Source organism: Pogoniulus pusillus, chromosome 7 (genome assembly GCF_015220805.1).
Source record: "Pogoniulus pusillus isolate bPogPus1 chromosome 7, bPogPus1.pri, whole genome shotgun sequence".
NCBI lineage: Eukaryota > Metazoa > Chordata > Aves > Piciformes > Lybiidae > Pogoniulus > Pogoniulus pusillus.
In genome coordinates, this window is record NC_087270.1 from 41,307,471 (window position 1) to 41,333,079 (window position 25,609).

Genomic DNA, 25,609 nt, shown 5'->3' on the forward strand with positions numbered 1-25,609 from the left:
TAGAATCATAAACTCACACATTGGTTTGAGTCAGAAAAACCTTTAAAGGTCATCTAGTCCAACTGCTCTGCAGTGAGCAAGGGCATCCTCCACTAGATCAGCTTGGTTATAGCCCCATCCAAACTGGTCTGGAATGTCCTCAGGGATGGGGCAGCTCATAGAATCAGAATGGCTTAGGTTGGAAGTGACCTCAAAGCTCAGCCAGTTCCAACCCCCTGCCATAGGCAGGGACACTTCCCACTAGAACAGGTCACTCAAAGTCTCATCCAACCTGGTCTTGAACACCTCCAGGGAGGTTGTGGAGCACAGAAGCACTCAATGTGATCAAAGATCAAAGATCACATTGGGTGTTTCTGTGCTCCACAACCTCCCTGGGCAACCTGTGCCAGGAGCTCACCACCCTCACTGCAAACAACTTCTGCCTAACATCCAGTTTCAATCTCTCCTCTGCCACGTCAAACCCATTCCTCCTCATCCTGTCATTACCAGACCTTGTCAGTAGTCCCTCCCCAGCCCTCCTGTAGCCCCCTTCAGATCCTGCAAGGCCACTCCAAGGTCTCCTGGAAGCCTTCTCTTCTCCAGGCTGCACAGCCCAAACTCTCTCAGCCTGTGCTCAGAGCAGAGCTGCTGCAGCCCTCTCAGCATCTTGGTGGCCTCCTCTGGACTGGCTCCAACACTTCCATGTCCTGCTGGGGGCTCCAGAACTGCACACAGACTGCAGGTGGGGTCTGAGGAGAGCAGAGGCAAGGGGCAGAATTTCCTCCCTTGCCCTGTGCCCACACTGCTCTTGCTGCAGCCCAGCACAGGGTTGTGTCTGGGCTGCACTCACACTGCAGGCTCATGTTGAGCTTTTCATCACCCCAGACCCCCAGGACCTGTTCCTCAGGGCTGCTCTCAGCCATTCCCCTCCCAGCCTGGAGTAGTGCTTGGGATTGTGCCAACCCAGGTGCAGGACCTTACACAGGAGAGTAGGTTGCTTATCAATGGCCATGTCCATAGAATCTTAAACTCATACAATGGCTTGAGTCAGAAAGAACCTTTAAAGGTCATCTAGTCCAGCTCCCCCGCAGTGAGCAGGGGCATCCTCCACTAGATCAGCTTGGTTATAGCCCTATCCAAACTGGTCTGGAATATCTTCAGGGATGGGGCATCCCCCACCTCTTTGGGCAACCTGTGTCAGTGTTCCACCACCCTCAGCAAAACCAATTTCTTCCTTCTATCTCATCTGAGTCTCCTCTCTTTTAAAGCCATCCTGCTATGACAGGGCCTGCTAAAAGTCTGTGCCTGTCTTATAAGCATTCTTGGAGGCATATGAGGTCTCCCTCCTCTCTGCAAAGGCTGCAGTAAGGTCTCCCTGGAGCCATCTCCTGTTCAGGCAGAATCAGAGGACTATGGTGCTGCTGGTCCAACCATAATCTCCAGCAGGCTTGCTCTCTTCTAGGGTGTTTGATGCTCTGTTTGTAGCATATGGAGCATCTGTGGGTCCAGATAGTGTGAGCCTGGTGAGGAGCAGGCAGAGCAGGCTGCTGCCCTTGATGTGGGGTGCTGCATGCAGCAGCAGGGACTGGGGGGGGGGGGGGGGGGGGGGGGGGGCAGGAGCTAGAGCCAAACTTGCTAAACCCTTGCCTTAGCTCAGCTTATCCTGTCCTCAGCTGTTCAGCTGGGAGATGCCATGTGGCACTCCACAACTGCCACATTCCTCTTGTGAGGTAGCTGCCCTCTGATGGCTAGGGGCAGCGTGAGGGGAATCCTTCCTTGGCTCCTGCAAAGCTTTTGAGACAAGAAATGCTGCAAGGCCACAGCAAACTGCAGTGTCTCCCATGCTGCCATTGTTTGAGAGCACCTATCCTGCAAAAGCCTCATGGGTAGAGTACTGCCATAAACAGTTTACATGCAGGTGACTTCAAGGTGAAAATCTTTAGTCCAGATTATGGGTTAGTGAGCCAGCAGTGTGCCCAGGTGGGCAGCAGAGCCAATGGCATCCTGGGCTGGCTCAGGAGCAGTGTGGGCAGCAGGACAAGGGAGGTTCTTGTGCCCCTGTGCTCAGCACTGCTCAGGCCACCCCTGGAGTGCTGTGTCCAGTTCTGGGCTCCTGAATTCAAGAGAGATGTTGAGGTGCTGGAACATGTCCAGATAAGGGCAGCAAGGCTGGGGAGGGTCCTGGAGCAGAGCCCTGTGAGGAGAGTTTGAGGGAGCTGGAGGGGGGGTGCAGCCTGTAGCAGAGGAGGCTCAGGGCAGAGCTCATTGCTGTCTGCAGCTGCCTGCAGGGAGGCTGTAGCCAGGTGGGGTTGGGCTCTGCTGCCAGGCAAGCAGCAACAGAAGAAGGGGACATAGCCTCAAGCTGTGGCAGGGCAGGTCTAGTCTGGATGTTAGGAGGAAGTTGTTGTCAGAGAGAGTGATTGGCATTGGAATGGGCTGCCCAGGGAGGTGGTGGAGTCTGTGTGGCTGGAGGTGTTGAAGCCAAGCCTGGCTGGGGCACTTAGTGCCATGGTCTGGTTGATTGTTGAGGGCTGGGTGCTAGGTTGGGCTCGGTGAGCTTGGAGCTCTCTTCCAACCTGGCTGATTCTACGATTCTATGATTCTCTGGTTTTATGAAGTGGATGGGAATAGGTCCCACATCTCCTTTTCCCGTGCTGTGTGTGCCTGATCATGGGATTGATCTGCTGGGAGGCAGTTCAGCAAGGGCAGGTGTAGAATCTCTCATCTAGGGAAGAACAATCCCATGTGCATTAGTGGTCAGGGGCTGAGCTGCTGGAAAGCAGCTCTGCAGGGAAGGATCAGGGAGTCCTGGTGGGCAAGATGGTCACCATGAGCTAGCAATGTGCTCTTGTGGGCAGCAAGGCCAGCTGTGCCCTGGGATGCAGTAAGAAGAGTGTGGCCAGCAGACTGAGAAAGGTTCTCCTTCCCTGCTACTCTGCCCTAGTGAGGCCACTTCTGGAGTACTGTGCCCAGTTCTGGGCAGGGCACTTCAAGATAGACAAGGAACTACTGAAGAGAGTCCAGCAGAGAGCTATGAAGATGCTGAGGAGTTTGGAACATGAGTCTGATGAAGAAAGGCTGAGAGATGGGGGCTGTTTAGCATGGAGAACAGAACTTTGAGGGGGGTCTGCTCTATGCTGATAAGCAGCTAAAAGGCAAGTGACAAGAGGATGGAGAGGATGGAGCTGTCCTCTTTTTGGTGAGGCACAAACTGGGACACAGGAAGTTCAACCTAAACGTGAGCAAAACGTCTCTGCTGTCAGGCTGCCACAGCACTGGAATAGGCTGCCCAGAGAGGCTGTGGAATCTCCTCTGGAGCCTTTCAAAGCCCACGTGGATGTGTATCATAGAATCACAGAATCAAGCAGGTTGGAAGAGACCTCCAAGCTCAGCCAGCCCAACCTAGCACCCAGCCCTAGCCAGTCAACTAGACCATGGCACTAAGTGCCTCATCCAGTCTCTTCTTGAAGACCTCCAGGGACGGTGCCTCCACCACCTCTCTGGGCAGTCCATTACAATGCCAATCACTCTCTCTGCCAGGAGCTTCCTCCTAACATCCAGCCTAGACCTGCCCTGGCACAACTTGACACTCTGTCCCCTTGTGTACTATTGCTGTGCAACCTGCGCTGGGTGATCCTGCTTTAGCACACGGAGCGATAAGGATCTCTAGAGGTCCCTCCCGACCACCAGCACTCCGATTTTGCGATCCCCTCAAAGACAGGAGGGTAGCAGGACTCGCCGCAGGAGCTGCGCAGCGCAGCGCAGCGGGAGCCTGGCTGGCTGCTGGCTGCCCTAAGCCACGGGAAGGGCCTGCAGCGGCTCCATGCTGCCACCTGGCGGTGAAGGGAAGAACCTGGTGAAGGGCGCTCGAATCGGCACAGAATCGGCACAGAACCACAGGCTCATAGAACTGCCCTGCACCCCTGGACACCCCAAATCCCTCTCCCTCCGCGGCTTGGACGGGAGAGGAAAGGTGCGGGAAAACCTGCTCCCTGCCCTGCAGCGTGAAGGGGGCAGCAAAGGCCCTTCCGCACGGGGTGCCCCTGCCCGCGCTGGACTCAGCTGTGCTTGGCTGCGAGCTTCGCGCCCGGGAGGGGCACACAGACTGCGTGGGAATGGGACAGGCGCTGCGGGGCTGCCCGCCTGGGGGCGCTGGCGTTACAGTGCTGCGGCTGCGCCCCAGCGCCCTCAGCCTCTCCTCACAGGGCTCTGCTCCGGCCCCTCCCCAGCCTTGCTGCCCTGCTCCAAACACCTTCCAGCACCTCAACACCTCTCTGCAATGGAGGAGCCCAGAACTGGACACAGCACTCCAGGGGTGGCCTGAGCAGTGCTGAGCACAGGGGCAGAAGAACCTCCCTTGTCCTGCTGCCCACACTGCTCCTGAGCCAGCCCAGGATGCCATTGGCTCTGCTGCCCACCTGGGCACTGCTGCCTCCTCTGCAGCTCCTCTCTCCCAGCACCCCCAGCTCCCTCTCTGCCTGGCTGCTCTCAGCCACTCTGGCCCCAGCCTGTAGTGCTGCTTGGGGTTGTTGTGGCCAAAGTGCAGAACCCTGCACTTGGCCTTGTTCAGTCTCATCCCATTGGCCTCTGCCCACCCATGCAGCCTGGCCAGGTCCCTCTGCAGGGCTCTGCTACCCTCCCACAGCTCCACAGCTGCTCCTAGCTTGGTGTCATCTGCAAACTTACTGATGCTGGACTCAATCTCCTGCTCCAGATCATCAATAAAGACATTGAACAGGACTGTGCCCAGCACTGACCCCTGGAGCACACCACCAGTGCCAGCTGCCAACTGGCTGTGGCACCATTCACCACCACTCTCTGGGCCTGGCTCTCCATCCAGTTCCTGACCCGTACCAGAGTGACTCTGTCCAAGCCAGGAGCTGCCAGCTGTGCCAGGAGCTTCTGCTCACACCTCCTGCTTTTCTCTGTCTCCTTTCTAGTGGCATATAGGATACAGGACTGTTTCTCGGGTTCCCAACACCAACCTGTGTCTAAAGCAAACCAGATGGCCTGGGCTGATGTTTCCAAGCAGGTCTTCCCTTCATCAGGAAGAAGAACCCTTGTGCACATGCAGGAATGTGCACTTATCCCTCAGGCGAGGCTGCTTTCCTTTCTTTGGGGGGTGATCAGACCTCAACATGAGTCATCACCTTGAAGTGAGAAGGTATTTACAGCTCCTGTCTGTCTTAACCGTTCCTCTTCTGCCTCAAATCCTGTGCAGAGTTCCAGAAGTTTCCTGAAGGTCGATTGCTCACTACTTTGTGCTGCTGTGACACTGAACTGAGGCCAGGGAAGAACAGGCAAGCCTGTTTCACCTGCCTGCGGGGGTGAGGTGAGATCATGCATACATACTGCTGCTGTTTGGCTGTTGCATGGTAACTCATTAAACTGTAGCTCTCTGTGGGGTCTGAGAGCTTCCTCTCCATTGCAGTGGAAACTTCCATAAAGGCATCTATGCTCCTTCCACAGCAGGGCAGGGGTTGGGCAACACAGCATCAGCAGAAGTGCGGCCAGCAGGGCCAGGGAGGGGATTCTCCCCCTCTGCTCTGCTCTGCTGAGACCCCACCTGGAGTACTGCAGCCAGCTCTGGAGCCCCTGGGACAAGAGGGCTGTGGAGATGCTGGAGAGTGTCCAGAGCAGGGCCAGGAGGATGCTCAGAGGCTGCAGCAGCTCTGCTGTGAGCACAGACTGAAAGAGTTGGGGCTGTGCAGGCTGGAGCAGAGGAGGCTCCCAGGTGACCTTCTTGTGGCCTTCCAGCATCTGAAGAGGGCTACAAAAAAGCTGGGGTGGGACTGAAGATTTGGAACAAAACAGTTAATAGCAGCAGGTAGCTTAGTTTAATAATTAAGCATGCCCCATGAGCCCTTTGAGAAGCTAGTCCGGTGGGTTTCAGCACACTGTGACTCAGTTATCTGCACAGGGACTGAACTGAGTCCCTGAAAAATCCTTCCAGCTGAAAACTGCAGCAGAGCTGGCAGCAAAAGGATGTAGCAGCTACACTGCTATCAGCGCCTCTGCACTTTGTTCATGGGAGGAAATGAAGAGGAACAAGTGGACTAAGGTAAGTAAGACCAGGAAATGTCCTAAGAAGAAGAACAAAAGTAGCCCTATATGAGTGTTTATGAACCTGCTTTGAAATGCAAGCATCATATGCAGAAGGGCACTGGACTCTGACATCCCTCCCCCCATCCCTGATTGCAGTTACCTTAAAATGTGCAAGGAATACAAGGAAAGTACTTAGAGTAGTAGGTCTTGTGGAACTATAAGTAATAGAAGCTTAGCTGTTGGCTTTGTGGGGACAGAATGCTTGTTGTAGTTACAGGGCAAGTACAGCTTCTGCTCAGCTCTCACCTCTGTGTTGTATCTTCTATGATTCTGTGACTCTAGGGTGCCAACCCATCACTCCTTCACCTTGCACCCTTCTGTACTCCTGCTCTTCCCCAGCAGCTCTGAGGAGAACTTTCATTTGAGAGCCCCTGACCATGATGTAGAGAATTTGGATGATCCTTAACTGATGTTTATGGGAGGGAGCAGGTGAAAAACAATCTGCTTTGCAGTGGAATCATGGAATCAGTCAGGGCTGGAAGGGACCACAAGGAACATCTAGTTCCAACCCCCCTGCCATGAGCAGGGACACCCTACCCTAGAGCAGGCTGGCCAGAGCCAGTAAGGTTTGCTTTTCCTATAGGACCAGCTAGCAGGTCCCTTGAACACCCACCATGGGTGCATTACATTCCACTGCCATCTGGCAAACAAGTCCCTCAAAAATCATAGAATCATCATAGAATCATAGAATCAACCAGGTTGGAAGAGACCTCCAAGATCATCTAGTCCAACCTAGCACCCAGCCCTTCTGATGTTTAGAAGGAGCCTTCCTGATGCATTTCTGCCATTTCCTCCAATCCCTCAGCTGCCTGTGTGGGGTAAACGTTCCCCTGGCAGCATTGCCTGGAACTCCCAAGATCACTAAGAGTTCTGGATGCCTCTTGCACTTTCCCTCAATGTTACATAGCTTGGAGAAGAGGAGATTGAGAGGTGACCTCATCCATGTTTATAAAGATGTGCAGGTGAGTGCCAGGAGGCTGGAGCCAGGCTCTGCTGGGTGATGCCCAGGGACAGGACAAGGGGCAATGGGTGGAAGCTGAAGCATTGGAATTCTCATGTAAACATGAGGAGGAATTTTTTCTCTGTGAGGTTGCCAAAGCCCTGGCACAGGCTGCCCAGGGGGGCTGTGGAGTCTCCCTCTCTGGAGAGATTCCAAACCTGCCTGAATGTGCTTCATAGAATCAAGCAGGTTGGAAGAGACCTCCAAGCTCATCCAGTCCAACCTATCCCCCAGCCCTATCCAATCAACCAGACCATGGCACTGAGTGCCTCATCCAGGCTTTTCTTGAACACCTCCAGGACGGTTTCTGTGTGATCTGGTGTCAGTGATCCTACTCTGGCAGGGTGGTTGGACTGGATGAGCTCTGGAGGTCCCTTCCAGCCCCTGACATTCTTAACTCATGTTTATGGGAGGGAGCAGGTGAAAACCAATCTGCTTTGCAGTAAGGTTTGCTTTTCCTACAGGACCACCTAGCAGGTCCCTGGAACACCCACCATGGACGCATTACATTCCACTGTCCTCTGGCAAAAAAAATCCCCCAGTCCTGCTGGAGAGAAGAGATGCTTTAAAAGCTCTTTTTAGTGTTCTTTTAGTCCAGGAGCTCACTTTGGAAGCAAGTCTCTCCAGCTCCATGTAACGTACTTTGTTTCACAGTGTGATGGTTTGGGTGTTACCTGCCCCCACACACTTAAGAAAATCACCCAGACTAGACTCAGCTGAGCCTGGAGATTAGAAGGGAGCTTTATATTTACAGCTTAGCACAAGAGACAAGCAGACAGTTAAATCTATACAGCTATAGACAGAAATAGACAAGTTAGAGGTGATATAGAAACACAGCAGCCCTCCCAGAAGCCAGAGTGCCCAGGAGGGGCTCCCAACCACCCTGCCACCTTCTTCCCATCCCTCTACCTTATCCCAGAGTTTGTCTTACATGCAAGGTGAGTCTGGAGAATTGGCCAGGGGGGTTAGGAAGCAGAGGGATTAGTCAGACAGCAAGACAGGGAGGGAAGTGCATGCAGCCAGAGCCCAGGAGCATCCTCGGAGCCCTTCTCTGGACACACTCCATCATCTCCACATCTTTCTTGTAATGGAGGCTCCAGAACTGGATGCAGGACTCCAGGTGGGGTCTCAGCAGAGCAGAGCAGAGGGGGAGAATCCCCTCCCTGGCCCTGCTGGCCACACTTCTGCTGCTGCAGCCCAGGCTCTGCTTGGCTTTCTGAGCTGCAAGTGCACAGGTTGAAAGACGCCTCAAGGATTGTCTGGTCCAAGCTTTCTTGTTCCTCTATACTGTGGGAGAGATGAATCCCTGTTTTTTTCCTTATGGTTCCACAGTGCAATCCATCCTGGCTGCTGTAACTCAGATCATTGGTCCCACAGGTCTGCAAGGTGAAGAAAGAATGGAGATGAGGTTTGGTTTAAAACTACAGGGAAGGTCTTAAGACCTTAAGTCAACTTCCTGGAGCCAATTGCTTGTGAAATCCCCATCTGGTGTCCAAGATGAACCTCTGGAGATCACTGTTTGTGAGTGCTGAGGTGATGTTTCTGGCAGGTGAGTTATGGAGAGGTGTGGTCTCCAGCCACACTGATCCTAGAACACCAGCAGCATCTGGGGCTACTGTATTGGGTACAGACAGACTGTGACACAGGGAGAAGCATCTCTACAAGATGCTGAGTGTTCTGGGATGTTGACTGCAGCACACTGGATGTTGTCTGCACTTGACACTGGCTTTTCATGGCATTATGTCCACAGCCAGTGGAGATCTCTGGGTTCACTGTTAACTTCCCCTGTTCTGTCTGAGTTCGTCTCATGCCTGCTGGGTTTCGTTCACTCAACTGCAGTCATATCACTGCTTGCATGTTGATATTCAGGGTACCTGAGGCAGATATGTCCAACTTTTGGCTTCAGTGATCAGTACTGGTGCTCAGTGTCAAGGTCCAGAGAATAGAGATTACCAATATCTGTGTCTAGAGAAGCAAGATCTGTTCTTATAGATTTTTGTGTTGCTTAAGGTGCAAGTGAGAGCAGATAGCACCACAAAACTGTGAACTAGGGATAAAGTTGAACAAAACAGAGGGAGAGAGAAAGGGGGATGGAGAGAGGAAACAATGGAGAAAAAGAGGATGAGAAGGGCTCCAGTTCTGGAGCCCCCATTAGAAGAAGGGTGTGGACATGCTGGAGTGTGTCCAGAGAAGGGCTCAGAGGCTGCAGCAGCTCTGCTGTGAGCACAGACTGAAAGAGTTGGGATTGTGCAGGCTGGAGCAGAGGAGGCTCCCAGGGGACCTTCTTGTGGCCTTCCAGGATCTGAAAGGGGCTACAAAAAAGCTGGGGAGGGACTTTTGAGGCTGTGAGGGAATGGCAGGTGTGGGGGGAATGGAGGAAAGGTGGAGGTGGGGAGAGTGAGAGTGGAGGTGAGGAGGAAGTCGTTGAGCATGAGAGTGGCGAGAGGCTGGACTGGGTTGCCCAGGGAGGTGGTTGAGGCCCCATGGCTGGAGGTGTTTGAGGCCAGGCTGGCTGAGGCTGTGTGCAGCCTGCCCTAGGGTAGGGTGTCCCTGGGCATGGCAGGGGGGTTGGAACTGGCTGCTCCTTGTGGCCCCTTCCAGCCCTCACTGATTCTATGATTCTATGGAATCATTTCCTTTGACAGCTGGAGGAGTAAAGATGAGGTTTATCCTTTTTATGGCCATTTGAGGAGGATGGGAGACTTAGACTGTAGCTCTGTTCACCAAGTCCTAAAGGTACCAAACCTCCCCTGAGGGGAAGCAGAACTACTGCATGAGGGGAAAAGTTGCGGGGAAAAAAGAGGGGTGAGCAATGCAAATAACTTGGATGCCTGAGAAGGAGAGAAGGGATGAAGGTGGGATCACAGGGGGATAGCTGTCAGACTGCTATGTCTTGTCCTGAATGAGCTCTTCTAGATGTTCCCATTACATTTCAACCTGATGTGGCTGAATCCCTTTTGCAGCAACATCCACAGGGCTGCTGGTTAAGCCTCGGGAGGGCAGCGTGGCTGGAGGAACGTGGATCACAGTTAGTCTGGGAGGTGAGTTGGGAACTCTAAAGCATGTGTCAGAGTGACAGAGGGTCAGCTTTGTTCTGAGGTGTGTGGTTGGAGTGACAAACCTCAAGCAACAGAACCATGGGCTGTGGTGCTCTGTCTGCTGCTAACAGACTGCTCCCACAAGCTCCCCTCCCTCACAAAGGGGAGGCAAAGTGTCACAGAATCATACAATGGCTGAGGTTGGAATGGACCTCAGAGCCCTCCACCCTCCCTACCATGGGTAGGGAAGCCTCTCAACCAGATTTGGCTGCTCAGGACTTAATCCAACCTGGCCTTGAGGCATCCACAGCCTCCCTTGGCAGCCTCTTCCAGAGTATCACCAGCCCCAGACTGAAAAACTTCATCCTAAGTTCCAGCCTAAACCTAAACCATGGTTTGGGTTCACTAGAAATGATCCAATGCACAATGACCCAAGCAGTGCTACAGGCTGGGGACAGAGTGGCTGAGAGCAGCCAGGCAGAGAGGGAGCTGGGGGTGCTGGCAGAGAGGAGCTGAAGATGCGGTAGCAGTGTGTCCAGGTTGGAAGAGAGCTCCAAGATCATCCAGTCCAACCTAGCACCCAGCCCTCAACAATCAACCAGACCATGGCACTAAGTGCCCCAGCCAGGCTTGGCTTCAACACCTCCAGGGATAGTGACTCCTCCTCTCCCAGCAGCACAGCCCCAGCTCCCTCAGGCTCTCCTCCTAACAGAGATGTTCCATCCCCTTCATCATCTTTGTGGCTCTGTGCTGGACTCTCTCAAGCAGTTCTATGTCCTCACACAGCTCTTCTGGTTGACTCTGGTTACTTAGGTTCAGCACCTCACCATCCAGGAGTCTCTTCAGCCAGCCTGTCCCAGCTGGAGGTGTTCCTGGTGAATCCAGACCTGCCCAGGCTGCCTTGCGATGTCTCTCCTCTGTACTTGGGCTCACCCACTATAAGATGCAGAACAAGGTATGATCCACCACTAGAGGATGAGGGAGACCTTGCTGTTAGGATCCTCATTTTCTTACAGTGCCTATACAAGCAGTCTGGGAGTATAAGGAATTCCTACAGCTGCTACTGTGGCTACAGCTGGGCACCTCCTAAGCACTGTTTCATGTGTGCTTACTTTGACCTAAGGAAGCACTAACCTAGCTAGTCTGGGAGTCAGTGAGGATACTTGGAGAGGCTGGACTTGGATCCTCCAAGTCTTGCAGAGATCTGATTCTTAGATGCAGAACTCCCAAGAAAATCTTGTAGGAGGGTGAATTTAGTGACCTGCACGAGACCATAGGGAGAGGTTAGGAGTGGGAAACAAACATGGTTTCAAGTACAAGCTGGACAATCTAAGGTCCCTGCTTTCCACCCTGTCATAACTGCAATTAAGATTGTTTGAGTGGAAGAATAGGAGTGTCTCAAGCAGCTGTAAAAGTGACCTTCATCAGACTTCTCCATCTCTTCCCACTACCGTTTTGGCAGGGAGTTAATTCTGTTAAATGCAGTGCAAGGAAATTGTGTGCACTATGGATGCAGGATTCATTTACAAACCAGGATCAAGAGGCCCTGTAGATACAGGCAGCCCTGGGTTATTTTTGTACTAATGATGACAACTATTGTCTCAGTATGTCTAATCAGCATGTCTGGTTTGCATTAATGGACAACTTGGACAGAGTCCTGATGTAGTCCTCTCACCTCCTGCACTGCAATTTCTTGCTGTGTTTCTACACCTCTTTTAAATTGCAGTTTTAGAGTTTTGGTTCATATGTGTGAAGTTTGGGCTCACAGTGTAGATTTGATTTGCTCCAGTAAGTTGGCAGATGGAAGCAAGCTAGGAGCAGCTGTGGAGCTGTGGGAGGGTAGGAGAGCCCTGCAGAGGGACCTGGCCAGGCAGGATGGGTGGGCAGAGGCCAAGGGGATGAGACTGAACAAGGCCAGGGGCAGGGTTCTGCACTTTGGCCACAACAACCCCAAGCAGCACTACAGGCTGGGGCCAGAGTGGCTGAGAGCAGCCAGGCAGAGAGGGAGCTGGGGGTGCTGGGAGAGAGGAGCTGCAGAGGAGGCAGCAGTGCCCAGGTGGGCAGCAGAGCCAATGGCATCCTGGGCTGGCTCAGGAGCAGTGTGGGCAGCAGGACAAGGGAGGTTCTTCTGCCCCTGTGCTCAGCACTGCTCAGGCCACACCTTGAGTGCTGTGTCCAGTTCTGGGCTCCTCAGTTCAAGAGAGATGTTGAGGTGCTGGAAGGTGTTTGGAGAAGGGCATCAAGGCTGGGGAGGGGCCTGGAGCACAGCCCTGTGAGGAGAGGCTGAGGGAGCTGGGGGTGTGCAGCCTGCAGCAGAGGAGGCTCAGGGCAGAGCTCATTGCTGTCTGCAGCTGCCTGCAGGGAAGCTGTAGCCAGGTGGGGTTGGGCTCTGGTGCCAGGCAAGCAGCAACAGAAGAAGGGGACATAGCCTCAAGCTGTGCCAGGGGAGGTCTAGGCTGGATGTTAGGAGGAAGTTGCTGGCAGAGAGAGTGATTGGCATTGGAATGGGCTGCCCAGGGAGGTGGTGGAGTCTCTGTGCCTGGAGGTGTTGAAGCCAAGCCTGGCTGGGGCACTTAGTGCCATGGTCTGGTTGATTGACCAGGGCTGGGTGCTAGGTTGGGCTGGCTGAGCTTGGAGGTCTCTTCCAGCCTGCTTGATTCTGTGATTCTATGATTTAGTGGTAACTTAACAGTGTTGGGTTAGTGGTTGGACTTGATGGTCTTCAACAATTCTGTGATGCTGTTGAAGCCTCAGTGGACCTGCTAAGAATGCAGACCCTGTGAAGGAGTGCTATTTACTAAAAAACAAGCCTAATCTGTGTACAACTAATATAAACCCTGCTCTTCCACCTAGGCCTGCACCCCAGGAGGGTGTGTACTACGTGGAGGTGATCCATAAAGGACGTGTGGTAGATGGCCTAACTGAACTGGAGAAGGAAAACTGCACTTTCAAGGTAACACTAAGGAAATGTAGAAGTGATGATAAAGATTCCAAGGTATTGAAGAGGGAGTCAAAGTTCAGAGATAATATCACAGGGAATGTGTCAAAATGTTCTCTCTCATGTACCATGTGTCTGGTTGCATGCCAGGGCAAAAAGCTAACTCGTTTCCTTTACAGCTAGGCACATGGAGGTACTCATCAGTCTGACACTGACTAGGAGACAAAAGAGGTCTTTCTGACTTCTGGCTAAGAGTGGCTGAGAGCAGCCAGGCAGAGAGGGCCCTGGAGGTGTTGGTAGAGAGGAGCTGCAGAGGAGGCAGCAGTGCCCAGGTGGGCAGCAGAGCCAATGGCATCCTGGGCTGGCTCAGGAGCAGTGTGGGCAGCAGGACAAGGGAGGTTCTTCTGCCCCTGTGCTCAGCACTGCTCAGGCCACCCCTGGAGTGCTGTGTCCAGTTCTGGGATCCTCCATTGCAGAGAGATGCTGAGGTGCTGGAAGGTGTTTGGAGAAGGGCAGCAAGGCTGGGGAGGGTCCTGGAGCAGAGCCCTGTGAGGAGAGGCTGAGGGAGCTGGGGGTGTGCAGCCTGCAGCAGAGGAGGCTCAGGGCAGAGCTCATTGCTGTCTGCAGCTGCCTGCAGGGAGGCTGTAGCCAGGTGGGGTTGGGCTCTGCTGCCAGGCAAGTAGCAGCAGAAGAGGACAGAGTGTCAAGTTGTGCCAGGGGAGGTCTTAGCTGGATGTTAGGAGGAAGCCAGGCCCCTCACCAGGTTTTTTGCCCATCTCTGAACACCTTCCAGTACCTCAACAACAAAAGCAGCACCCCACAACACATTTCCAGTGTTTCATATTTCCCAAGGAACTTTCCCAGTTAGTTCCTTAAATAGGCTGAAGTCTGCCCTTCAGAAGTCCAGTGTGGAGGTTCTGGTGATGCCCTTCCTGGTTTCACTCTCTAATTTCATGGTCTCTGGACCCCAGGCAGCCTCCCACCACCACATCCCCCACCAACCCCTCTCTATTTGTGAGCAGCAGGTCAAGGAGAGCTGCTCCCCAGTAGACTCACATTCCAGCTGAGATAAGTAGTTGTCCTCCACACGCTCTAGGAACCTTCTAGACTGCCTCTTCTCTCTGTATATTAGAGTCCCAGTAGATGTCTGGCAGGTAAAAGTCACCCACAAGAACAAGGGCAGATGATCTTGAGGCAGTCTCCAGTTGCTTAAAGAACAATAAATCAACCTCTTCTTCCTGGCTGGGTGGTCTGTAACAGACTCCATCCAGGGTGTCAGCCTTGCTGCCCTTCCCCTTAATTCTCACCCACAGGGACTCAACTTGATCATCCTTAATCTCTACCCCCATGACATCCGGAGCATCCCTAATGTCCAGGGCCACTCCTCCACCCCTTCTGCCTTGCCTGTCCTGAAGAGTCTGTAGCCATTGGTTACAGCACTGCAGTTGTGTGAGTCATCCACCACGTTTCTGTGATGGCAGCAACATCATAGTCTGCCTCCTGCACCAAGGCTTCCAGCTCCTCTTGTTTGTTTCTGCATGCATTGGTGCACATGCACTTCAGCTGGGCTGCTGCTTTTACCCCTAGCTCTGGCCCTCCACCCTCAGTCTCCTCTGGTTTATCTATAGTGCTGTCGTGTTTAACCCCCTCCCCCTTCCACTCTAGTTTAAAGCCCTCTCGACAAGCCCAGCCAGCTCACGTGCCAGGGTCCTTCTCCCTCTCTGTGTCAGTTGTACCCCACCTGTTGCTTGCAGACCCAGGGCCATATAAAGTTCCCCAAGATCAAAGAATCCAAAGTTGTGTTAGTGGAACCAGCCTCTGAGCCACTTGTTAACCCTCTGTGCATCCCAACCTGCTCTTTCCTTGCTGCTCCCTCTGAGGCCAAGGTAGTCCTTTCCCAAAGACACCTCTGATGTATTATACTGCATTAAGATGGGCCAGTATAAGCTCCCAAAGACACCTCTGATGTATTACCCTGCATTACAGTGCAGCTTGTATCAGTCCATTGTGCCATGGTCTAGTTGACTGGATAGGGCTGGGGGATAGGTTGGGCTGGATGATCTTGGAGGTCTCTTCCAACCTGGTTGATTTTATGATTCTATGATTAAGATGGGCCAGTATAAGCTCCCAAAGACACCTCTGATGTATTACACTGCATTAAGATGGGCCAGTATAAGCTCCCAAAGACACCTCTGATGTGTTATACTGCATTAAGATGGTCCAGTATAAGCTCCCAAAGACACCTCTGATGTGTTATACTGCATTAAGATGGGCCAATATAAGCATTTTCTTTGCTACACTGCTCGAGGCAGCCCTTGCTGAAGGCTAGCTGAAGCATTTCACTTCTGTGCTGTAGGAATAGCTCTTAAGAGAATGCTGTTGGGAAGAAAAATAGTGTCATAATGCAAGATTAAATGGAGTTCTCATCTCCAGGTGAAGTACAGCTTAGAAAGGTTATGATGTATTAAAACATCTCTCCAGGAAAGGACTCACATCAAGGTGGGCAATTTGGGGAGAAAAGAATCATAGAATCAACCAAGTTGGAAGAGACCTCCAAGCTCATCCAGTCCAGTCTGTCACCCAGCCCCATCCAATCAACTAGACCACAGCACTAAGTGCCTCATCCAGAGGGTGTAAAAATAGCAGTAAGACATACTCTGAATGCAGAGAGGGGCAAGAAGGGGTACTTGTACTTGCTGCCTTCTTCTCAGGGCAGGACTTTACTTCCATGTTTGCAAGGTGAGTGGAATGTGGTTTGTGGCCAGCTGTCTTGTAAGCACTGTGCAATCAGGGCTGCTGTGAAAGTCATTGCTCCCTAACTACCAATTTCTCTTTGCAGTTCTCTGCAGCACAGACACCTGTGGTTCACCAGATCAGTCCAACATCTGGCCTCCCAGGTATGGGATCTTTCTTTAAGCTACAGTCCACTTAAATTATTATTTGATGTTCCATACTGTCTTTCTCCATATGAGGGATGTGTCTTGCTGGGGATGGAAATGAGCAGCTCCAGAAGTCAATGTCCAAGCTTGTTTTGGGTACAAGAGAAGTAGGAAATGCACAGTTGTTTGGCACTTGGCCTCTGCACACCTACTCTGCTTGAGTGGGCCCCTCAATTCAAGAGAGATGTTGAGGTGCTGGAATGTGTCCAGAGAAGGGCAGCAAGGCTGGGGAAGGGCCTGGAGCAGAGCCCTGTGAGGAGAGGCTGAGGGAGCTGGGGGTGTGCAGCCTGCAGCAGAGGAGGCTCAGGGCAGAGCTCATTGCTGGCTGCAGCTGCCTGCAGGGAGGCTGTAGCCAGGTGGGGTTGGGCTCTGCTGCCAGGCAAGCAGCAACAGAAGAAGGGGACAGAGTGTCAAGTTGTGCCAGGGCAGGTCTAGGCTGGATGTTGTTAGGAAGTTGTTGTCAGAGAGAGTGATTGGCATTGGAATGGGCTGCCCAGGGAGGTGGTGGAGTCTCTGTGCCTGGAGGTGTTCAAGCCAAGCCTGGCTGGGGCACTTAGTGCCATGGTCTGGTTGACTGGCCAGAGCTGGGTGCTAGGTTGGACTGGCTGAGCTTGGAGCTCTCTTCTGACCTGCTTGATTCTGTGAGCAGATGGAGAAATCCAATCAGTCTTAACTTTTGAGTCATCTGACCTTATTGTTTAGTACTATTTTTTAATAAGCATCTGTTAGATTAGAGAGTTAGGCAGAGAGGAGCAAGGGCAAGTGCAGTGTCCTTCACCTGGGGGAGAATCACCTCATACACAGGTACAGGTTAGGGAAAGCTGCTCTGCAGAGAAGAGCTGGTGGACAAGAAACTCACCATGAGCCAGACATCTGCTCTTGTGGCCAAGAAGGCCAACAATATCCTGGGGTGCATTAAGAAGAGTGTGGGCAACAGATTTAGAGAGGTTCTCCTTCCCTGCTACTCTGCTCTAGTGTGGCCACCAATGGAGTACTGTGCCCAGTTCTGGGCTGGGCAGTTCAGTCTAGACAAGGATCTACTGGAGAGAGTGCAGTGGAGGGCTATGAAGAAGCTTTGCACTGTGTTCCAGAGAGTGCAGTGAAGGGCTGTGAAGAAGCTTTGCACTGGATTCCAGAGAGTGCAGTGAAGGGCTAGGAAGATGCTTTGCACTGGATTCCAGAGAGTGCAGTGAAGGGCTGTGAAGAAGCTTTGCACTGGATTCCAGAGAGTGCAGTGAAGGGCTAGGAAGATGCTTTGCACTGGATTCCAGAGAGTGCAGTGGAGGGCTAGGAAGATGCTTTGCACTGGATCCCAGAGAGTGCAGTGGAGGGCTGTGAAGATGCTGATGCAGTGTATTCCAGAGAGTGCAGTGGAGGGCTAGGAAGATGCTTTGCACTGTGTTCCAGTCATTGGAATCCAGTGCAAAGTCAGCTTAAGCTATGGGAGAAGCTGAGAGTAGCCACCAGGGCAGCCAAGTGGGCGAGTCTGTGCAAAAGGCGCAAGGAGCAGGCATTACTTTTGTTCATCTCACTAAAGCTGCAGAGGAATTCTCTGCTTTTAGAGTACTTCATTCCATTTCTTCTTTTTTAAACAGGAGATCTAATAGAGATTTATGGGAAGACAATTGCTGAGAGATATGAGACCTTGGACTTCAACGTGGATTATATTGATGGGTAATTATATGTAGGCTGCTAGCTAATCCAGCCCCTGTAAGTGGGGATGCCTTCCATCAGCCTCTCTGACAGCAATAAATTGCAACCAGTTGGCCCAGAATTGGCCATTTACTTCTTTTGTGGTTTATTGCAGCCCATGAGTTGGGCTCCAGCAAACTTTGTTAATCTAATTGCAACTGGTCCATTAAGCTAGTTGCTTTCATCACTGGCAGCACAGTCAATCACAGCTCAGTGTGAATGGTACTGTAATTGCATCTGGTTGCTGTGGGTTTTATTTTGGCTAGCAAATTAAAATTGAGCTAATTAAAAACAGTGTCAGAATCTAAAAGTTAAATAAATTTTCTCTCCCATTTAGTAAAAGTATTAGTTTGGAGCAGGCTGCTCAGTGAGTCAAAAGACAAAGCAGATGCATCTTGAGACAAAAGGCTGTGCTGGTTAGCATAGGGTCATAGAATGGTTTAGGTTGGAAGGGAACTCAAAGCTCAGCCAGTTCCAACCCCCTGCCATAGGCAGGGACACCTCCCACTAGAACAGGTTGCTCAAGACCTCATTCAACCTGGTCCTGAACACTCCAGGGAGGTTGTGGAGCACAGAAGCACCCAACGTGATCAAAGATCAAAGATCACATTGGGTGCTTCTGTGCTCCACAACCTCCCTGGGCAACCTGTGCCAGGGGCTCACCACCCTCACTGCAAACAACTTCTTCCTAGCATCCAGTCTCAATCTCCCCTCTGCCACTTCAAACCCATTCCTCCTCCTCCTGCCATTACCAGACCTTGTCAATAGTCCCTCCCCAGCCCTCCTGTAGGTCCCCTTCAGATCCTGCAAGGCCACTCCAAGGTCTGCTTCTTCAGGCTGCACAGCCCAAACTCTCTCAGCCTGTGCTCACAGCAGAGCTGCTGCAGCCTTCTCAGCATCTTGGTGGCCTCCTCTGGGCTGGCTCCAACACTTCCATGTCCTTCTTGTGCTGGGGGCTCCAGAACAGCACACAGGATTCCAGGAGGGGTGTGAGGAGAGCAGAGCCAAGGGGCAGAATCCCCTCCCTTGCCCTGCTGCCCACACTGCTCTTGCTGCAGCCCAGCACAGGGTTGTGTCTGGGCTGCACTCACACTGCAGGCTCATGTTGAGTTTTTCATCAGCCCAGACCCTCAGGTCCTGTTCCTTAGGGCTGCTCTCAGCCATTCTCCACCCAGCCTGCAGCTGTGCTTGGGATTGCACTCACCCAGATGCAGGACCTTACATTTGGCCTTGTTGAACGTCATGAGGTTGGCCTCATGTTATTTGTTACTTTAGGTCCTCTCTGGTCACTTCCTTGTTCTCAAGGAGGTTTGATCTTTGTTTGCTGCTGCTTCTCTGGTTGCATGCAGCAGGGCAAAGAAGGGATATTTGGAATAGTTACTTCAGGACAGCAGCACTTGTGCAGCACACAGGCATGAAGGCTGACCTGCCAGCTGCCATATACATTTCCATATGGAAGGAAGCATTCTCAGACACTTCTGAGTTGTGTCTTCCTTGCTTGTGTCAATGGTAGTGGATAAAAACACAACTAAGCCCAGATATTGGAAAGCATTTTAAAGATAAACTGTTGATCTGTAGTTGCTGTGCTGGCATTTCAAGGGTCCTTTCAGGGAAGGTATTCTCAGGACTTAGAAGTTTTAATTCCAGCAGCAGGTATTTGACCACCAGGTGCTTTTAAACCACTTCCCAGGCTAAATGGAAATGTTCCTCCCTGGCTAAGCAAATTCTCTGCTAGATTGAATGAAAGCCCAGTGCAGATTCCTGCTGTGACAGTTGCACCCATTTATCAACTCTGTGCCTCTGCTCCCTGCATGCACACTGCAGAATCACAGAGTCACAGAATTAACCAGGCTGGAAAAGACCCTTGAGATCATCAAGTCCAACCTATCACCTAACATCATCTAAACCATGGCAGCAAGTGCCACATCCAGTCTCTTAGAATCATAGAATCAGCCAGGTTGGAAGAGACCTCCAAGCTCATCCAGCCCAACCTAGCACCCAGCCCTGGCCAATCAAACAGACCATGGCACTAAGTGCCTCATCCAGGCTTTGCTTCAACACCTCCAGGGATGGTGACTCCACCACATCCCCAGGCAGCCCATTCCAATGCCAATCACTCTTTCTGTGAAGAACTTCTTCCTAACATCCAGCCTAAACCTGTCCTGGTGAGCTTGATGCTGTGTCCCCTTGTTCTGTTGCTGCTTGCCTGGCAGAAGAGCCCAACCCCCATCTGGCTGCAACCTCCCTTCAGGTAGCTGTAGACTACGGTAAGGTCCCCAGAGCATCCTTTGTTGCTTAATGTTAATTATTGCTTTACCTGGCTCTGGTGGAACTGTGAAACCTTTGATCAGTGGGAAGAAAGACTGCTCTGTCTGACTGCAAGTTGGCCATGCCTGCATGCTCCATTGCTAGATTACTCATTTACAGCTCACCCTGACTGTTCCCATAAGGGAAATGGCTTCAAAACCTTGGCATAGCAGACAGGTTCACACCATCACTTCACATCATTACTTCACCTTTTTGTTGTGTCAGTAAATACATACCAGGGAGCACTTGGGCTAGGCCAGAGCAGTCTGTCACTCAGTCACACTAATTCAGGATTTGGAACCAAAAAAAGGGAGTAATTTTTACTCTTTTAAGTTTACTCTGCAGATTTTCCTGTGCTCTGTGTGGGATGTGATGGTCCAGTGAGGATGAAGCAAATTTTTTCCAGCCCTGGCTTTTATTTTTTGATATTCACCCATAAGAGGAAAAGCATCCCAATATTGGTCACCCCAGTATCACACAATCACAGGATGCCAGGGGCTGGGAGGGACCTCCAAAACTCATCCAGTCTAAGCCCCTGCCAGAGCAGCATCACCTAGAGCAGATCACACAAGAATGCATCCAGGCAGAGTTTGAATATCGTCATAGAGAGAGAGAGACTCCACAGCCCCCCTGGGCAGTCTGTGCCAGGGCTATGTCACTCTCACAGGGAAAAAATTCCTCCTCATGTTTACATGGAACTTCCTCTGCCTCAGCTTCCACCCAGTGCCCCTTGACCTGGCACTGGGCATCACCCAGCAGAGCCTGGCTCCAGCCTCCTGGCACTCACCTGCACATCTTTATAACCATTGCTGAGGTCACCTCTCAGTCTCCTCTTCTCCCAGCAGCACAGTCCCAGCTCCCACAGGCTCTCCTCATAACAGAGCTGTTCCATTCCCTTAGTCATTGCTGTGGCTCTGTGCTGGACTCTCTCAGGCAGTTCTATGTCCCTCTTGAATGGGGGGCCCAGAACTGGACACAGTACTCCAGGTGCAGCCTCACCAGGGCAGAGTGGAGAGGCAGGAGAACCTCTCTCGACCTCCTAAGCACAGCTTTTCTAATGCACCCCAGAATGGCATTGGCCTTCCTGGCACTTGCTTGCTCATGGTCAACCTCCCATCAACTGGGACTCCCAAATTTCAGCAAGCCCTATCAATAAAGGCAGACTCCTTTATGAAAGCCTCATCAAACTGTGCTCTGAAGCACAGGTCATGGCAAAGTGTTTGCATCACAGCTTTTATTCACACAATTTCCTTGGTTGCCTGTTGATTCTCAGAGAATCACTGCCAGCTTTTGCTTATGCTGATTACTGTGAATTTGTTGCTCCCAACTCATTTGTCCTCTCTAGTAGAAGTTGTCTCTTGCCATGATGGTTCTGTAAGGTGAGGATAACAGCCAGCAGGGCAAGGGAGGGGATTCTGCCTCTTGGCTCTGCTCTCCTCACACCCCATCTGGAGCACTGTGTGTAGTTCTGGAGCCCCCAGCACAAGCATGACATGGAACTGTTGGAGCAAGGCCAGAGGAGGCCATAAAGATGCTCAGAGGGCTGAAGTAGCAACATTGCTAAGAGGACAGGCTGAGAGAGTTTGGACTCTGCAGCCTGGAGAAGGAGACCTTGGAGTGGGCTTCCAGGATCTGAAGGGGGCTACAGGAAGGCTGGGGAGGGACTATTGACAAGGTCTGGTAATGACAGGATGAGGAGGAATGGGTTTGAACTGGCAGAGGGGAGATTGAAAGTGGATGTTAGGCAGAAGTTGTTTGCAGTGAGGGTGGTGAGACACTGGCACAGGTTGCCCAGGGAGGTTGTGGAGCACAGAAGCACCCAACGTGATCTTTGATCACGTTGGGTGCTTCTGTGCTCCACAACCTCCCTGGAGGTGTTCAAGGCCAGGTAGGATGAGACCTTGAGCAACCTGTTCTAGTGGGAGGTGTCCCTGCCTGTGGCAGGGGGTTGGAACTGGCTGAGCTTTGAGGTCCCTTCCAAGCTAACCCATTCTATGGTTCTATGAATTTGCTGTGAGGAGCTTGGCTGACCTCTATCAGAGGTGGTCTGTTGGGTTTTCCTTTGGCGGCATCAAAACCTGCCTGAGCTGCATCCCAAAGCAGTATGAGTGCATGAGCATACAGTGCTGTACATGTGGAAGGTGAGGCTGGCTGATGGTCACCCTGGAGCTCAGACTACCAACCCTGCCCTGTAAGAAGGAGCTATCAGCTCATTTAGAGCTGGCATGAGTGTCTCTGGGATGGCCTCACCACACTTTTGTAGAGATCTAGTCCTCAGAGTGCTTGGGGAACACAATTTGCAGGTAAGAGCTAAGAGATTAGGACTTGTTTGGGTTGATAGAAGGTTCATAAATGCTAGAAACAAGTTGGAAGGAATCCCAGCTTCATTTAACAATCCTGGCTATGGATTTTAACAGGATCAGCTTTTCATCTGTGAAGCTCTGGGTCACCTCCTATCTTATCTCTCCCTGTGTTTTCCCTCAGGCCAGCTACCCTTACTGCAGGAGGAGATGGATGGATCACTCCCTGCTCTTTTGCTGACAGACAAGCTGGAACCATGTCAGTTCCTGACTTACCTTTGGTTTGTGTTGGGGCAAGGCTTCTGTGCAGCTGTGCACAAAGGATTTCTTGGCTTATGGAGAAGCTCTTCTCTTTCAGCTTAAGGTGGAGAGAAAGCATGAGGAGTTGACCACAGGGTCTGTGAGAGCAGTGAGGGAGGGTGGCTGCTCTCTCTGGCTCCAGCCATAACCAGGCAAGGGCAGAGGCTGTTCTCTGTGCTGTGCCCCGACCACATCTGTTCAACTCCTTAGATTCCAAAGCAGACATTTCCAAGCTACCTATTGACCCTGCTCTTCAGTCCAAGCTTTTCAGTCAAGAATAGACTAATTTAAAAGGTGGCTTTAGCTGACCTGAGCCCAAACTGGGCAAGCAGAGCTTTAAAATCTAACAGCATGGGCAGACAGGCTCTGGCACTGTTCATTTCTTGGCATGAGTGTGTCCTTCTGTAAGTTGTGGGAGAGCCTTTAGGCTGCTGGCTCTTGCATCCTGGTCTCTTCCAACATGAACAACTCTGTGATTATATTCTAAGCAAGTGCTAAGGCTCTTGGGGTGCTCTGTGTACCCTCTTATTGCACTGCAATATTCCTGCTGGCTCAAGGCCAATATGAGGTGATGATGTGATGTGACCTGCCCCATTGCACAGCTCTAGAGGACTGCTGTAACACCAGCACACTCACTTCAGCTGCCCCCTGCTCCTGCTTAAACAGTGAGGACCTAGAATCACAGAATCACAGAAGCAGTCAGGGTTGGAAGGGGCCACAAGGAGCAGCCAGTTCCAACCTCTCTGCCATGCCCAGGGACACCCTACCCTAGAGCAGGCTGCACACAGCCTCAGCCAGCCTGGCCTCAAACACCTCCAGCCATGGGGCCTCAACCACCTCCCTGGGCAACCCATGCCAGCCTCTCACCACTCTCCTGCTCAACAACTTCCTCCTCACCTCCAGCCTCACTCTCCCCACCTCCAGCTTTGCTCCATTCCCCCACTCCTGACACTCCCTGACAGCCTCAAAAGTCCCTCCCCAGCTTTTTTGGAGCCCCTTTCAGATCCTGGCAGGCCACAAGAAGGTCCCCTGGGAGCCTCCTCTGCTCCAGCCTGCACAGCCCCAACTCTTTCAGTCTGTGCTCACAGCAGAGATGCTGCAGCCTCTCAGCATCCTCCTGGCCCTGCTCTGGACACTCTCCAGCATCTCCACAGCCCTCTTGTCCCAGGGGCTCCAGAACTGGATGCAGTACTCCAGGTGGGGTCTCAGCAGAGCAGAGCAGAGGGAGAGAATCCCCTCCCTGGCCCTGCTGGCCACACTTCTGCTGCTGCAGCTCAGGCTCTGTTTGGCTTTCTGGGCTGCAAGTGCACACTGCTGGCTCCTGCTGAGCTTCTCCTCCAGCAGCACCCCCAAGTCCCTCTCCTCAGGGCTGCTCTCCAGCCACTCACTGCCCAGTCTGGATTGGTGCTTGGCATTGCAGGGATGTGCAAAGGTGCAAGTAGAAGGGGAATATTTTTGTCACCCTATTCACACTTGACAAGTGTCCCATGAGCTTTTATTTCAAATGGGGTTCTTAAGGTGCCCAACAGGATCAGCTTCTGGTAACAAGGTTAAAGGAGCCAATCTGGAGCATTAGGTGCTGCTAGTAGGCTAAATGCCTGTAGTCAGTAGAGAGATGGATTGCTCCTCTCCCACCCTAACTTTCTCCCTTTCATTTCTAAAGGCAGCCAAGAGTGATTAGCTCAGATATGGAAGCCACACACCTCTGCTTGGGTTATTGCCTGTGTGCTGCACTGTTTGCTCACAGGCCTTAGCAAAGCTCTTTGTCTCTCTACAGCTACCCTATTCGGGCAGAAGATGGATTTGGGACCCTGCAGTGCCAGGTGGAAGGGAATCACATAGGTTGGTGAAGATGGGAGAGAAAGCATGGGTTTCTCATTCCTGCAGCTGCAGAGGGGAAGTGTTAATCACAGCAGGCACTGGCTTGGGAAGGACCTTTACAGGCCATCTAGTCCTACCTCCCTGCAGTAAACAGGTTTGCTCAGAGCCACATCAAACCTGATCTTAGAATCAAGCAGGTTGGAAGAGAGCTCCAAGCTCATCCAGTCCAACCTAGCACCCAGCCCTAGCTAATCTTGGACATACCCAGGGCAGGAGCTTCCAGCACGTCCTGGGGTGACCTGTTTTAACATTCCACTACCCTGACAGTGAAAAAAACCCTTCTTTCTAATGCCCAGTCTAGGTTCACCCTTCTCTGCTTTAAATCCATTGCCCCTCAGTTGTGGATGCCTGTGTTTGGGCACCAAAATCCTGCCCCTGAGATTCATCTTGCAGGTTCAGAAGGTGCCTAACTGTGTGTTGATGTCTTTACTTATGATCTAAGGCTTTAAGCTCCCTAGGCTGATACTCAGTTCCTGCACACACACTCAGCTAAGTCAACACAGTTATGCTGTTGGAAGAGAAGTGAAAGGAAAGGGAGAATTAGGCCCAAACACCTGGGAAGGTTTTAATGGGATAGACTCCACACCCTGCCCATACAGCATGTCACTCTTTTTCTCCTCCAGGCTCCCACAACGTCAGCTTTTCGGTGTTTAACAAAGGAAAGTGAGTAAAAGAATCTTCCCCCCCCCTCTTTTCTCTCTATTTGTGGTTTTACACAGTGACACAGCTACAGTGGAGTGCAGGATGAATGAAATCCTTAGTTTCAGTACTAAGATTTTACCATCCTGGGAAGACACTCATCAGTTTGGGAGTGAGAAGAGATTGTTCCTCCCCCAAAGTATCTCCACTTTGGTGTTTGAATATTTTAGCTTCAGTGCCCAAAGCCTACCTGGATACAACCCTTTCCCCTTACTTTTAACTCCTCATTCAAGTGGGGAAGAAGGTAGCCACAACAGGAGGTGGAAATAGAATCATAGAATCATAGAATCAACCAGGTTGGAAGAGACCTCCAAGATCATCCAGTCCAACCTAGCACCCAGCCCTAGCCAGTCAACCAGACCATGGCACTAAGTGCCTCATCCAGGCTTTTCTTCAAGACCCCCAGGGACGGTGCCTCCACCACCTCCCTG

At 51.9% G+C, this 25,609-nt stretch overlaps 1 protein-coding gene across 1 annotated transcript in view; it reads left to right on the forward strand.

The window, feature by feature from the left end:
* The first annotated feature begins 8,581 nt into the window (after positions 1-8,581).
* The window catches only part of PKHD1 (PKHD1 ciliary IPT domain containing fibrocystin/polyductin), a 296,674-nt gene continuing 279,646 nt past the window's right edge, over positions 8,582-25,609 (forward strand). The window contains exons 1-10 of the mRNA XM_064146703.1: positions 8,582-8,633; positions 10,048-10,116; positions 10,891-10,926; positions 10,960-11,077; positions 12,976-13,075; positions 15,900-15,957; positions 17,595-17,673; positions 22,483-22,557; positions 24,376-24,440; positions 25,103-25,142. Coding sequence (XP_064002773.1) covers positions 8,582-8,633; positions 10,048-10,116; positions 10,891-10,926; positions 10,960-11,077; positions 12,976-13,075; positions 15,900-15,957; positions 17,595-17,673; positions 22,483-22,557; positions 24,376-24,440; positions 25,103-25,142 — 692 coding nt within the window. The remainder of the gene's footprint in view (positions 8,634-10,047; positions 10,117-10,890; positions 10,927-10,959; positions 11,078-12,975; positions 13,076-15,899; positions 15,958-17,594; positions 17,674-22,482; positions 22,558-24,375; positions 24,441-25,102; positions 25,143-25,609) is intronic.